This window comes from Homalodisca vitripennis, unplaced genomic scaffold (genome assembly GCF_021130785.1).
Source record: "Homalodisca vitripennis isolate AUS2020 unplaced genomic scaffold, UT_GWSS_2.1 ScUCBcl_1758;HRSCAF=5789, whole genome shotgun sequence".
Classification (NCBI taxonomy): domain Eukaryota; kingdom Metazoa; phylum Arthropoda; class Insecta; order Hemiptera; family Cicadellidae; genus Homalodisca; species Homalodisca vitripennis.
Genome location: NW_025777914.1, coordinates 1 through 17,061, shown reverse-complemented (window position 1 = coordinate 17,061; position 17,061 = coordinate 1). Strand labels below are relative to the sequence as shown.

At 32.5% G+C, this 17,061-nt stretch overlaps 1 protein-coding gene across 1 annotated transcript; it reads left to right on the top strand.

Annotated features, from left to right (window-relative positions):
- Positions 1 to 13,700: 13,700 nt before the first annotated feature.
- LOC124371665 lies at positions 13,701 to 16,385 on the top strand (the record flags this gene model as incomplete). Its single annotated transcript, XM_046830003.1, has 5 exons — positions 13,701 to 13,751; positions 14,779 to 14,920; positions 15,132 to 15,259; positions 15,806 to 15,986; positions 16,301 to 16,385. Coding segments are annotated over exons 1-5 (587 nt in total), but the record flags the coding sequence as incomplete, so codon positions are not given.
- Between the last annotated feature and the right edge of the window lie 676 nt (positions 16,386 to 17,061).

The window sequence follows — 17,061 nt, the reverse complement described above, 5'->3', positions numbered from 1 at the left end:
TAGTTGCATGATAAAAACATTTGCAAAAACTTTATTTTAATTAACTATGTTATTTTAGACGGAGACCAAACTAATTAGACATGAATTAAAAATAAGACTGTATGTATATTTCTATAATAAGAAAAATTGTGAATATAAAATAAATATAATTGTTTTAACCGCTACAGAAATGTTAGATTAATTTTTGTATACCCTAATTATATGTAAGTATGTTTAAAAAACAGCAATACATCTTTAAAAAACAAATCAAATTTAAACTGTATTTGTAAAATAACATTTTGGAACTACATCTTACAAGTACTGGATCGTAAGTTAAAATATTATTTAAATGACTTTAACAAACATTCAAAAGTACCGCATATATTAATTACGTATATGTATTTATATATTATTTAAAATACAGTAATTATAAAAAATACCGAATCTTAAAATTAGGACTTACCAAAAATTTATCTAGAAGTGCTTACGGAAGATGAAAGTGCAACTCATTTTGCTTCACTGATAAAAATTTGTACAATGAAAACACAAAAGAATAAATAGTCTCACTCCTTACAGGAACAACACAATATAAAAAATTATATATAATTATTTAACGAGGAACAATAACACATGAACTAACAACCACTCCCCACAACTGCTGAAAGATGACTGGGGCCTAGGCTGCCGCTGGTTGGTGCTCGAGCTACCTGGAGTACCGTAAGGAGAGAGGTACAGTGGCGCTAGTTCCACATTGCGGTGAGGGGACTAACTAATTCTCAAGATTTGCATGAAATAAATGGGCTCTTTAGGTCTGATTAAAAATGTAAGTTATCCTCTGATCGCACAATACACGTTGAAATTTATTTGATATATATATTTCTAAATCCCTTTGAAAAATACCATACGGTCGTACCTAATAAAGACCTACATTATAAATGCTATCACTAAGAAGAAAGAATTGTTAAAAAGTTAAATGTTAAAAAGAAATATCAATTTGAAATACTCCTTTATAATGTAATAAACATATGAACAGGCACAGTGGTCTTTTCTCTTAGGAATATTGAGAATCAGACAACAAGTAAAGCGTGGTCTTTATAGGGCAGGAAAATATTTTTATATAATTTTAATTTATTAAAACTTTATGGATGTAAAAACTCTTATTGATGTAAAACACTTAAATAGAATTACTATGTATCTTACACACTTTGCGTTATAATACAATATTTTCAGGTGTTTTAAACATTAATATAGTATAGTAAAGCATTACTCCCAAGCACTATAAGGGATGCTCTACTATATTTTATTTTATATTAAACCAAAATTTACACATAATCACGGTCTCAGTAAACCTATGCAATAATACCAGGTTTTTAATATTGTAAAGACATCGCATTTGGAAATAATATCCTATTTATGAACCTAAACTATGTATATACCACGTGTCCCAGAACTCTCTGCTAACTTTTTAACAGTATTGTGACTATCCTAAAAAGATTGAAATTTCACACTGAAATATTCAAAATTAAAACATTACCAAAACGGCAACAGTTTTATAATTTTTATGAAACAATTTTTAATTTGAGAGCTAACCATTTGAGTTTTAATATTGGTGACATGTCGTATACATAATAAACTAAACGTTAATAACAGAAACTTATTAATTAGTTCGGACTGTGATTTAGAAAAGGCGGAATTTTTACAAACTTCAAACGTTACCTAATATTTTAATCCATTATATGACAAAATAGAGATAATTCTTTTCTTACAGCCGATAGCTAAATTAACTACAGCAACAAAATGTTCTAATTATATACATAAAAATATCTTTATTTATATTCATGTAACATTGCTAATACATGTCTGTAAGTGTTTTTTTATTGCAACTAGGTACAATATACTATAAAATAAAAATAAAAGTTTTTGCTGCATTACCTTCCTTTAAAAACAATAGTCCCATTGCTAGTTTGGTTGGACATATTGAACTGCATTGTTTTTAATGAAATTAAAATAAATATAATAATTTTTAAGGCTATTATCATCACAACCCAACATTGTAATTGTATAATGCTTTTCAATGTAAGAATAAGGAATACTACATGCTCTTTTTAACTATACGAAAATATTGCGGGTTCACAAATGGTGTTCTTTTATAAAAAGAAAAATATGTTGGACGATACCATTAGTTAATTTTTCACTTATCATGTTTCTGCTTTTCTACGAAAGTCTGCGTACTTACACATTTTCATTGGATAATTCAGTAATTATCTGATATAAGGCATCCTTAATATATTATGCTATGCTGAATATAATTGTAGTCATTAATAACACTATTAACGTTGCCCGGTTGCCATTAAGGATTGTTGATATGTTTGATTTTATTGCATAATATGATAAAAATTACTTTTTCTATCTTAAACTACAAATTAAACTTTTTTAATACTACTGTACTTTTAGCCTAGTAATTATGACGCGGTTGATTATTTCTACGACTTTTGAAAAGAGAGGCTCTCTGAAGTTGGACGAGGAAGGGTTCCTTTGAACATTTACATTAGGTTAACGATACAATGTGAATTGTTTGAAAAATGTTTTGCATGCCAGTACTACTAATAAAATTTCTGAAAATTGTAATAATGAAAGGCTGTCACATCTAAAGATCGCAGATGTATTTATGATATCGGCAAAGACTATTGGACTTTCGGTTAAGGGATTTTCCAGGTTCCAGAATTCGGATCATGGAGGTCATACCAGGTACTGGCCGACCTTCTTGGAAGTATAGTTTGTCCGCTATCTCAAGAGCCCCAGAGGATTTCTAGGAGACTCTTATACGCGAACGCACGCAACGTCACACGCGCCGCCCGGCCTACCTGTCGTCCCTGTGTCGAAGACTCACATCTTCTAGTTTTGAAGTATTTGAATAAAATATTTTTCAAGACTGCAAGTAGTAGTAGTAGGGTTCGAACAATTTGTAAACGACAATAACCTATTTGTTCATAAACAAAAAGTAGATTCTTTAAAGATTTAAAAATCCAAAATGTCTTACAAAACTTTTAATGAGTAGGCTATTTGTAAATTGTTTTTGAATATTTATTCTACTTTTCGGATAGTTAGAAAAAAAGGTCTTTGGGCGGAACGTCCACATGCATTACCAGGATTGTATTTTTTATTTAGGAAAAAATCACCAACAAAGCAGAGTAACATGCATTTTTAAAATCATTGTAATATTTTCGTAGGTGCACAGTGGGATATATAAACACCCTTAGTAAATTAAAAGTTATTTCAAAACACTTATCTTTATTATAACAATCTAATAATAATAAACAATTAAGTTATTTATTACAATAACTTTTGTACTCTCTAGCGGACTCTTTTAGTAGAAAAACTAGAGTTGCGTTAAAATTTCAATTAGGTTTCTTAATATGACGATGTTTATTTACTTTTAATAGTAAGTTATTAACCACGACTTCACATGAAATTTTCAAAATTGAATTCTTTACACTAATTTACTTAATTATAAGGCAAATATAACTTATGATCTAAGGCACACATCAGATACATACTCGTTTAGTACTCCTTATTATTCAATTTGCTTCAGTTTTACTAATACGATATTCCGTGTATGGTATGTTAAATTATAGCAAAAAGGTTCGTTAAATTTAAATTTTAAGACATAAGTACTTTTTTATTAATATGTGTTTAGAAAATATATTTCTTTATCGTAAGTGCCTCTAACGACCGTTATATTCGATCACTTAAATAGCTATACCACTGTGCAGTGCGGCTTCTTAAATTCATCTCTCATTTTTGATCGCAGCCAATGTGTGCAAGTCCAGTATTTGTCTATTTGTTATTGAATCCCGCATTTTTAAATAAAAAATATGATACCTAAATATATATCACGGCTTGAGACTAGGTATCACGATTTGGTATGTGAAATGGATACATTGATTAGGATTACTATCTATTATACATAAGAAGTATAAAAGGTTTACAGAAATGTAATAAAATCTTCGCGTATAAAGTATAAAATGTAAGAAACTGTAATTTATGCAATCGTTTATATGAAAGATATTTAATTACGAATAATTAGTAGAGTATATCCCTATATATTTAAATAAAATGACTGGCACACTTCTAGATTAATCGATTTATTGGAACAAGAATTCACACTCAAATCACTAACAGTACCAGAAACTGTTTTCAAATTTTATTATATACCTGAAATGAACATATTCAGAAATTTTTTCTATTACAGCTTTGTAATTAGCTGCCATTTTAGGATAATGGGTGACATAACAACAATTTTAAATCCACGCAACGTTTTATATTAAACATCCAGGTGAGTGTCTATTAAACGTTTTATGTCTCTTGTTATTTTGAAGCAAAACTGCTGGTATACTTATATCAATCACTCTGTATATTAATTTTATAACTGTTTTAGATTCTGGGAGTCATGATCGAAAATGAAAAACAATTTGCCAGAACTAACGTTAGGAGGGTGATTTCTTTGATATCTAACTAATATATCCACAATAATAATAATAGTTTGAAAATGATATTGGCAATTAGAAGAATAAAAGTGCATTTTAAGGTTTATTTCATTATTAGTAGTTTTTATTGCAAACAGGAGCAGTGCAGTAAAAATACTATTTTACGAATAACAAATTTTATCTAATTCTTTTTATTTTATTATTTATATCTTATTTTATATTATTTACCGGAAGTTCCCTAAATCAGTCACTAGTATGCATCGGGATAAGAAAAATCGTACAAACACTGATAAACTTCTTACTGAAGAGCAAGTAGAGGAATATTATTTAAGGAATTACAGTTTGAAAATACACAAATATTAAAAATATCTCTGGTAAAGTTGAGTACTGGTCCATCATACACACATGATGTCATTGGCAGTAATTTCCAGTATAGTTCTAATACTCATCCAGATTTATTCTCTTCTCCTATATCACATCATAAGGTTGTCTGCAAAATATTGATAGTAAGATTATAAAAGCTGAGTATCAGGTATTCTACAATATAGAGCAACTGACTCACCCAGGAAAGATTAGATATAAAGGATATCAACAGCGGTCATGGACTATCCTCAGAGGTCCTAATTGGGATAATCCTCAGACTACGCGTATCCTCAGGCTCCTCTTTGTCATAAAACTGTGACAAGCGGTAACTCCTGACCAATTATAGAGTTTCGTTTATAAAGTAGTACAAAAGGTTATAATATCAGGAAACACAATGACGCCCTTGTGTAGACCAGTCTTCCTGGAATATCTAATCCTGGTACTGGCTATCTTGGCACGTTCAATAACTAGGAAATATCACAATAAATATTTTGAAAGATATTTTATTGATAAGGACTTAGTCAATACAATTTATGTTATTTGGAATTATTTCTAAATGTGCAATGAAAACAATTTAATAATTTCGATAAACATTATAAGTAAATAATTATACATTCCCCAAAAAATTGTAAAAACTGAGTTTAAAATGTAGGGATAATTGGCGGTGTTATGTTGAAAACACCAATATATACAGTCATTATCCTCTCTTTACATTTAATATGTCATATACATACACAGCTGCTGCTTAAGGTAGTAAAATAACCGAATCTTAGACAGTAATGGAAAGGAGTATATTTTATATCTCATACAAATAAAGAAGTGTGTGTCCATATGATCTAAAATCGTCCAACTTAATAGATTAGAGGCCAACTAAGTAGAAATAGAATATCTGATAAATTTTTACAAGTAGGGAATATATTATTAGTATTTATAACATTTTTATTTTTAAATCATTAATTGTAAAACGCTCGAAAAGCTGTATTATTGTCATTCCAATGTGTTTGTCCAGAGTAGACCTCCCGCCCCTTGAGCCCCGGTCTGTGATTGGTAGAGAGAGGGTCACGTGATCCAAGATGGCGGCAACGCATGCGCGGGAGAAATTCCCTCATGCGCAGGAGAAATTCCCACATGTGCGGGAGGAATTCCCTCCTCACACTCTTATCCTATCAAAATGTTCCAAATTCTGGGTGTTTTGGGGTGATTTGGGGTGTCAAAACCGGTGATTCGGTGGGTCCTCACACTCTTGTGCTCACTACGTGTGGGAGAAACGAGGGACGGAGGGAATTCCAATATAGAGGCGCCCATGAGTCACGTGATAAAAAAACAAATATGGCGGCGTTCATGAGTCACGTGATCCAAAAAATCCAATATGGCGGCGCCTACGTAACCTTTTTTTCTCTCAACGTAACCTCAATTTTTCTTTACGGAAACGTGCGGTATAGCGGCGCCCGTGGCGCGCGTTGGAGCGTGAACGTGCGGAAAAAAATCGCTAGGGTTTCGGGAAAATTCGCTCACACACTTAACCAAGAAAATTCCAAGTACGGTAACTACACACTCCTTTTTTTGCACCGGGGGCGGGAATTTCAAATAAAACGACTTAATAAAGAGAAGCTATTTATTAAACTAAATATAGTAGTGGTAGTAGTGGTCATCGTGGTCAGCCTCCGGGTCCCTTGCGGTTACCTGTAAAAAAACCAGACATGTAATGGTACGACTGCAACCGCACACTTCCTATTGGCAGGTATAAGCTCGTCCTGAAAAGTGTATAAGGTATAAGCATCCCCTCACCGCAGGCTTTTCATGCCAATTTTTCTGCGAAGCATGCCACGTCCCTTACGACCACAAAGGTAAACACAGGTGTTCAAATATCTGTCCTGCGCGCCATACCATTTCTCCACCGTGTAAAAGAGAAGCATGGGGGAATTTTGTGCCCTGACTGTAACAAGAGAGTTTATTAGAACAAACGCTGTCAATGTGACCGTTCCAAGTCAACTCCTTGTCAAGATGTAATTCTAAGGAACTTTGTAAAAGATGTTTCTTCAATGAGTTCATCATCTACCATCACAGTGATTTTCTTTTGTTCATTGCGCTGCTGAAAACAAAATTTGATGAAATTTGACTTTGAATTGTTTGCTTGCAAGTTCATTTCATTGAAATGTTGAATGCAAAGATTTAGATCAAGTAATGATTTGATTTCTAATTCAGCAACAATTCAAAGTCAAATTTCATCAAAACATCTTCCACAACGTTCCTTGGAATACATCTTGACAAGGAGTTGACTTGGAACGGTCCACATTGACAGCGTTTGCTCTAGAGTTAATTCAGGCATTTATATTTTGCGTAACCTAGCACAATTCTCCTCACTTGAACTCTTAAGAACAGCCTATTTTGGCTTGGTCCATTCTCACTTGGAGTACGGAAATCAGACTTTGGTGTAGCTGCTCTAAATACAAGCTGTAAAGTGTATTTAGACTTCAGAAAAGAGCTGTTCAGAACCATCTTGAAATTGAAAACAAGAGAGTCGTGTAGAGAAGCATTTAGGGAGCTTAGATTATTGACTTTACCCTCCCTCTATATCTTGGAGGTCGCTCTGTACTGCAGGTCAAGGTGCATTTTGACTCAAGGCAGGGATGTTCACTCATATGATTACTAGAGGTAGAGACAACTACAGAATTTGAACCACACAGAATTACAGCCTTTGAAACGGCTGCCATCTCAAGTTTGGTGTCAAAGTAATCAATTGCCTTCCTGAATGCATCAAAAATCAAAAACCTGAATCTTTTTAAAGACTCCTTTTATAGCATTATTTGGTGTCTAGTGCCTTTTACACGATTGAGGAGTTTTTTCAATACCGCTGGGACAATTAGTAACCCCTCTACCCGATATTCTGGTGTTGAGAGTATGATTGTTTACATGATTGTTGAGAGATGTATGTATGTTTGAGTGAGTTTCCATGTGTATGAATGGCTAGGAAGAATATGACGCTTGCAACACAATTGTAAAATTGTAATAAATGCAATAAAGAATTTATTATTATTATTATTACTTACGGTTGTTCATAAACACAAGTCTTTGGTTACTAGTAAACATTTTTTTTTAACGACCTACAACGTTCACACTTATGGGCTGTGAAACAAATCTGATTTTTCATGGTCATGTTACAGTCAGGGCACAAAATTCCCCCATGCTCCTCTTTACACGGTGGAGAAATGGTATGGCACGCAGGATAGATATTTGAACACCTGTGTTTACCTTTGTGGTCGTAAGGGACGTGGCATGCTTCGCAGAAAAATTGGCATGAAAAGCCTGCGGTGAGGGATGTGATCACATTGTAGTGACCGTTATGGTACAGCAAATTTATTTTGTACTGAGCATCGGAGTTACTACCTGAAAAATAAACATCTCGACCTTTATTATCGTAATTGTATACTGTAATATTGTACTTTTTGAGGTGGTCTTGGAATTTTGTATTCCGGGGATCCCAGCTCCCCGTTCTGAAATTTGGACCCCGGCTTTGGTCATCAGTTTTTGGGCCTTAAGCGTTTTTCGCTTACCCTTGTCCTGCCTTATTGCTTTGAACTGAGGATCTTTCTTAGAGTTGGCTTTGGCCACTACTAGCGCACGCGCTAGACACAGACTATCGCTATTCTCAATGACTACGATACCTCTACGTGCTTTACATTCTTCTTCAAAGTTATTATAATAACCTGGTCTTACCCTACCACTACCTACAGGAGGGTTAATTCTGGTACACTCTACTCTAAACGTATCAGCTGACTTTACGGATTCGGCATTACTTTGAATTATTCCCCCGAAGATACCCACCAATATATAGTGATTGACTTGATGAGCCGGCCGAAACGCTACATAACCTGGCTCTTCGGTTTTCAAATTTAAACTCTGGAGAGTGAAACCGAGATAGTCAGATTCTGAGCAATCTGCTTTCATTTCATCAACTAATTTGGAAAATCCTGTTCTTATCTAATCGATTTCACTTACATTGTCTGGTACGGGGTTAAATTTGAACGTGGTCTTGGTACCGTACTCCCTATATCTTTTTACATAAGTCTCGTATTTTCCTAGTACTTTTACAGGATCTAGTTCCATGTCCGTGTATACAGGCTTAGGGTCCACTTCAATAGGTTCGTACTGTACAGATATGTAAGATATGTAAGTTGACAGTATTAAAATAATATCTGGATAACTAGGTACCTAATGTTTATTTATTTTATATTTATAATAATAATTAGCGAGGTTTTCTTGTCTTGATATTATTGAAACACTATGTATGATAATGTTATGCAATATCAAGGAACAGAGCGACATAGGTCTTACCTCTTTGACGTCCACCGACAACCTGACGAGAGGGGAAAATCTCTGCTGACTATGTAGAACACCGAACAATCAGAGTGCTTGGCGGCTATTTTGGACCAATCAGGGACGAGCTTATACCTGCCAATAGGAAGTGTGCGGTTGCAGTCGTACTATTACATGTCTGGTTTTTTACAAGTAACCGCAAGGGACCCGGAGGCTGACCACGATGACCACTACTACCACTACTATATTTAGTTTAATAAATAGCTTCTCTTTATTAAGTCGTTTTATTTGAAATTCCCGCCCCCGGTGCAAAAAAGGAGTGTGTAGTTACCGTACTTGGAATTTTCTTGGTTAAGATTGTGAGCGAATTTTCCCGAACCCTAGGGATTTTTTCCCCCACGTTCCCGCTAACGCCCGCCACGGGCGCTGCTATACCGCACGTTCCCGCCAAGAAAAATTGAGGTTAAGTTGACAGAAAAAAGGTTACGTGGGCGCCGCCATATTGGATTTTTTGGATCACGTGATACATGGGCGCAGCCATATTGGTTTTTTTGATAACGTGACTCATGAACGCCGCCATATTCGTTTTTTATCACGTGACTCTTGGGCGCCTCTATATTGGAATTCCCTCCGTCCCTCGTTTCTCCCACACGTAGTGAGCACAAGAGTGTGAGGACCCACTGAATCACCGGTTTTGAAACCATAAATCACCCCAAAACACCCAGAATTTGGAACATTTTGATAGGATAAGAGTGTAAGGAGGGAATTCCTCCCGCACATGTGGAAATTTCTCCTGCGCATAAGGGAATTTCTCCCGCGCATGCGTTGCCGCCATCTTGGATCACGTGACCCTCTCTCTACCAATCACAGACCGGGGCTCAAGGGGCGGGAGGTCTACTCCAGACAAACATATTGGAATGACAATAATACAGCTTTTCGAGCGTTTTACAATTAATGATTTAAAAATAAAAATGTTATAAATACTAATAATATATGCCCTACTTGTAAAAATTTATAAGATATTTTATTTCTACTTAGAGTCCAAAACTTTCGATTTTAGATCATATAGACACACACTTCTTAATTTTTATGAAATATAAAATATACTCCTTTCCATTGCTGTCTAAGATTCGATTATTTTACAACCTTAAGCAGCGGCTGTGTATGTATATGACATATTAAATGTGAAGAGAGGATAATAACTGTATATATTGGTGTTTTCAACACAACACCGCCAATCATCCCTACATTTTAAACTCAGTTTTTAAAATTTTTTGGGGAAAGTATAATTATTTAGTTATAATGTTTATCGAAATTATTAAATTGTTTTCATTGCACATTTAGAAATAAATCCAAATACCATAAGTTGGATTGACTATGTCCCTGTCAATAAAATACCTTTAAAAGTATTTTTTGTAATATTTCGTAGTTATTGAACGTGCCAAGATAGCCAGTATCAGGATTGGATCTTCCAGGTTGACTGGACTACACAAGGGCGTCATTGTGTTTTCTGATATTATAACCTTTTGTACTACTTTATAAACGAAACTCTACAATTGGTCAGGAGTTACCGCTTGTCACGGATTTATGACAAAGAGGAGCCTGAGGATATGCGTAGTCTGAGGATTATCCCAATTAGGACCTCTGAGGATAGTCCATGACCGCTGTTGATATCCTTTATATCTATTCTTTCCCGGATGAGCCAGTTGCTCTATATTGTAGAATACCTGATAATCAGCTTTCATAATCTTACCATCAATATTTTGCAGAAAACCTTATGTTTTGATATTGGAGAAGAGAATATAGCTGGATGAGTATTAGAACTAAAAAGGAAATTACTGCTAATGATATCATGAGTGTATGATGGACCAGTATTCAACTTTAGAAAAGATATTTTTAATATTTTTGTAACTTCAAACTGTAATTCCTTAAATAATATTCCTGTACTTGCTCTTCAGTAAGAAGTTTATCAGTGTTTTGTACAGTTTTTCTTCTCCCGAAGCGTACTAGTGACTGATTTAGGGAACTTCCAGGAAATAAGATAAAAATAGTAAAATAAAATAAATTAGATAAAATTTGTTAATCGTAAAATAGTATTTTTACTGCACTGCTCCTGGTTGCAATAAAAACTACTAATACTAAAATAAACCATAAAATGCTCTTTTATTCTTCTAATTGCCAATATCATTTTCAAACTAGAGAAGACTGAGAGAGTTCCCAGGAATCAAACCGGTCCCGTATTGCCACAATCACCCCACCACCACTGGTTTTCTGGCTCGATAGAGAGGTCCTATCACATCTATACACCCTGTAATTGAAGAAACCAAGTTCAACATTACTTATATCCCCTGTAAGGTTGGTCTCCACCAATACAATCACATCATATACGGAATGGCTAAGGGATTGGCGCAGGGTTACAAGTTTAGATCTCAGTCCATTGACGTTTTGAAAAAACAACACTGATTTTCTTTTTTGACCGTTGGAGTCTAAGCGTTTTTTTATTTCAACTCGGAAATAGAGGGAACTCCATTAATGTACCTTATAGTCAGGTCATTCTCGCCAGCATTCCTCCTCGAACTTCAGAGTGCCTTCTCTTTTACAAAAGGTCGTTAGAAATAATCAACGCGTCATAATTTACTAGGATCTAAAAGTACAGTAAAATTTAAAAAAGTTTGATTTGTAGTTTTAAGATGGAAAAAATGTAATTTTTTATAATATTCTACAATAAAATCAATCATATCAACAATCCTGAAAGGCAACGAGGGACAACGTTTACTAGTGTTATTAGATGTACTTGGGTACAATTATAATGCTCAGCATAGCTCTAATTATATTAAGGAATTTTATCCATATATCAGATAATTACTGAAATATCCAATCGAAAATGTGTCAGTCATGGTTATGACGCAGATCTGTTCGTAGTAGGAAAGGCAGGGAAAACATGATAAGGTGAAAAAATGAAATAATGGTATCTTCCAAACATAGTTTTCTTGTTATAAAAGAACACCATTTGTGAACACGTATAATATTTTCGTATGGTTAAAAAGAGCATGTAGTATTCCTTATTCTTACATTGAAAAGCATTTATACCATTACAATGTTGGGTTTGTGATGGCCTTAAAAATTATTAGATTTATTTTATTTCATTAAAAACAATGCAGTTCAAGATGTCCAACCAAAACTGACATGGGGAATATTGTTTTTAAAGAAAGGCACTTATTTTTAACTCTTTATATTGTACCCAGTTCCAATAAAAAAACTCTTACAAACATGCAATGTTACATGAATATAAATAAAGATATTTTTATGTATATAATTAGAACATTTAGTTGGTTTCGTTGATTTAGCTATCGGCTTTAAGAAATGAATTATCTCCATTTTGTCATATAATAGATTAAAATATTATATAACGTTTGAAGTTTGTAAAAATTCCGCCTTTTCTAAATCACAGTCCGAACTAATTAATAAGTTTCTGTTATTAATGTTTAGTTTTATTATGTATACGAAGTGTCACCAATATTAAAACTCAAATGGTTAGCTCTCAAATTAAAAATTGTTTTGTAAAAAATATAAAACCGTTGCCGTTTTGGTAATGTTTTAATTTTGAATATTTCAATGTGAAATTTTAAATCTTTTTAGGATGGTCACAATACTGTTTAAAAAGTTGGCAGAGAGTTCTGGGACACGTGGTATATACATAGTTTAGGTTCATAAAGGGGATAATATTTCCAAATGCGATGTCTTTACAATATTATAAACCTGGTATTATTAGCGGACCGTCAGCATGTGTAAATTTTGGTTTAATATAAAATAAAATATAGTAGAACACCTGAAAATATTGTATTATAACGCAAAGTGTATAAGATACCTAATAATTTTATTTAAGGTTTTTACATCAATAAGAGTTTTTTTACATCCATAAAGTTTTAATAAAATAAAATTATATAAAAATATTTTCCTGCGCTTTAATGACCACGCTTTACTTGTTGTGTGATTCTCAATATTCCTTACAGAAGTGACTACTGTGCCTGTTCATATGTTTATTACCTTATAAAGGAATATTTCAAATTGATATTTCTTTTTAACATTTAACTTTTTAACAATGCTTTCTTCTTAGTGATAGCATTTATGATGTAGGTCTATATTAGGTGGGACCGTATGGTATTTTTCAAAGGGATTTAGACATACATATATATCAGATAAATTTTCAATGTGTATTGTGTGATCAGAGGTTAAGTTACATTTTTAATCAGACCTAAAGAGCCCATTTATTTCATGCGAATCTTGAGAATTAGTTAGTCCCCTCACCGCAATGTGGAAATAGCGCCACTGTACCTCTCTCCTTACGGTACTCCAGGTAGCTGGAGCACCAACCAGGGGCAGCCTAGGCCGTAGTCATCTTTCAGCAGTTGTGCGGAGTGGTTGTTAGTTGATGCGTTATTGTTCCTCGTTAAATAATTCTATTTAATTTTTTATATTGTGTTGTTACTGTAAGGAGTGAGACTATTTATTCTTTTGTGTTTTTATTGTACAAATTTTTAACAGTGAAGCAAAATGAGTTGCAACTCCATCTGCATATCGTCAGCACTTCTAGATAAATTATTGGTAAGTCCTAATTTTAAGATTCGGTATTATTTATAATTATTTTAAATAATATATAAATAAATATACGTAATTATTATATGCGGTACTTTTGAATATTTTTTAAGTCATTTTAATAATATTTTAACTTACGATGCAGTATTTGTACGATGTAGTTTCAAAATTTTATTTTACGAAAAAATTTAAATTTGGTTTGTTTTTTAAAGATGTATTGCTGTTTTTTAAACATACATACATATAATTAGGGTATACAAAAATTACTCTAACATTTCTGTAGCGGTTAAAACAATTATATTTGTTTTATATTCACAATTTTATTGTTCTTATTATAGAAATATACATACAGTCTTATTTTTAATTCATGTCTAATTAGTTTGATATCCTTCTAAAATAACATAGTTAATTAAGATAAAGTTTTTTCAAATGTTTTTTATCATACAACTAGCTACCTTTTGAAAAATATAACTTATTTATATTTGGATAGCACGATATTAAGACCTACGGGTTTGATCACACTCTGTAGATTTTAATTCTGGATATATTATTTATGTGTTGCCAAGTTTTGAAGGAAACCGTTTAGTTTGGTGTTTAGGATAATTCGTTCTCTCACAACCGACATAAGAACTAAATGTGTTGCGTTTTTGGAATTTACATTAATTTATTGTATTTATTGTAATTTGTCCTTATAACATTAATGTATGTAACGCCATAGTTACTTTTTGTACCTTATTTCAGTTCCTGAGTCGTAAATTTCATACTTGTGGTTAACGGAACCACAACGTGTATGGTTCGGTATATATATATATGGCTCGATTCAACATATATGGCGAGTTTAATGTAATTTACTTTTAACATATAACAGTGTAATATATTTTATTTTTATAATATATTATTACCGCTATTAACCTGTTTAGATAACTATTTAATGATTTAGCTCTAATGTTGCTAAAGATGATAATTGCAGAATTGTGATCTTGAACAAGCATGTATAACGACAACAATAATTTATTTAAAGATATTTATTTTGCAGAGTGGAAGTGTGTCCAATTCCTCTACGTCGTCGCACAATATAGTGTACGAACCAGGACTGGACCATCAGCTGATTGGAGACAGCCAGTTCTGTAGGTTCGGTGAACAGCTGTTGGGACTTCGAAGGGTGCCTACACCAAATTGTAAGTTTTAATTTTATTTACACCTTTGAATATACATGTAATGTACTAAAAGTTATATCCGCATAGTTGGATAAGAACGCAGTTTAATTTACTTAAAAAAAATTTAATTTAACATCAATTACTGTATAATTTAATTTATGTATTTTTATATTGTATTGTTTAGATTGTCTCTTGTGACTAACATAAATATATGCATATTTATTTGTTGCAGCATCTGGCCGGATAGGAATCTGCGTCAGCGGTCAAACTATATCCGACCTCCATAGGAGAGTGAAAGAGAAGGTTTATCCGATATCGAACAAAGTCATCCTTATGATTGGGACGAATGACTTTTTGAAGGTAATATTTGGCTCTGTATTGTTATTTCATTTAATATCATTAGTAAGTAACAAAATATTTTTGCAAGAGAAAGTTATTTATTAAATAAAAGCAAAGCAATACATATACGAATAATTTAATAAACACATTTGGTACCTACATAACTTTATAGTGATATTCAGTACACTATTTTGTTTGTTGTAAAATTGTAATAAAAATATGTGTTTAATACAAATTAATTCTAATATTGTTATTTAAGTCATAAGAATGTTTTAGTTGCCTCAGTGATCAAAGTCATCTATAACCTAATAGTAAGAGTTAGTCCTAAGTATAATTTTGACGTTTACAATCAGTCTAAAATATTATATTTTATGCTATTGACTTTAATATTATCACCACAACTCACTGCTTATCAGTACTTTCCACTGATTTCACGCAATCCGTTTTTCACACATTCTCTGTTACCCGTTACACTAGTAGCTTTCAAAATATGTTTATGTTTTTTTTGTGTAGTTCATGTTGGTTTACATAATGCTGAAGCATAATGTTAATAAACAATGATTTCAGAATGCAGACATTTCAAAAATGTGTAGGGAACTGTCTGCACTCATCAAAACCCTGCAGGAGACTGTAAGCAGTATAATACTACTGACCCTGCCACCTATACCCAAGCTGGAGAAAAAATACGGTACTAGTCACTTCAAACTCTTGGAGAAATACAATAGTCACATCCGTAGCTTGGAAAATGGTAAGCCTTGTTATTGCTCTTTTCTCTGTATTGTTTTAGTGGAAACAAGAATTATCTATGGCTTCTCGTAACTTAAAATTTTGATTTAAAACGATGATTGTTAGTCAGTTTTAGTAAACAATACATATATTATACATGAAATCTTGTTGATGTTATAGTCATAAATGTTAAGATCACTATTTTTAATCTGAGTAATTAGGCTATTTTGCAAAGTGTTATTGGTTTTTAATCAATTTGAAATTTAACATGTTGCCAGATTTGAATGGTACTCTATGCCTCGATACATAATTGTATATAAATTTTATTTGTTTCAGAAGACTATGTAAGGATAGCCGACATCTGCCCACTGTACCTGAGTTCTTCTCCACGCCAGAAATGCCTTATGCATTTGTTTGAACAGTAAGTATTTATATATATATATTGATTAATTTCACTTTGCGAGTGTTATTGAATGTTTATGAAGCACCGAAAATAGAGTTCTTAACTTTATAATATAAACAACAATTAATTTTGTATTATTATATTGTGAATTTTCATAAAATATTAAGTATGAAATACATTTACTGAATGTCTGTTTAATTTCATGTTTCGATTTTTTGCAGATTTTTCTCTGGAAGAGCTAGGAGACCAGATTTAATCCACCTTAATCGGCAAGGTCTTATAGTTTTGCGAAATTATATCTTAGACAAATGTTTATAAATTTTAGATTCGTTTTTAGTGTGCATAATATTAGATTTTATATTACTTTATACATCTTTAGTGGATCTCTATAAGTTGAAAAACGTGTTTTTATTTAATTCGGATTTATAAAGGTTTTACAGATATACCATTGCCAATTTTTAACATATTGTATAAAACTGTTCAAAATTATTTTGTAAGTAATAACATATACATTTTTGTATTTTTAACATCAGGTTTTCCAAATAAAAAATAAATTAAACACATGGTTTTTGAATAATATAGGCATATAATAATTTATAGCTGTTGAATATTTGTTTTGTTACAGGGTATATACAGTTATACTATTTCTTTAGATGTATGCAGGCTGTATATGTAAACATTTTCTAACATAATT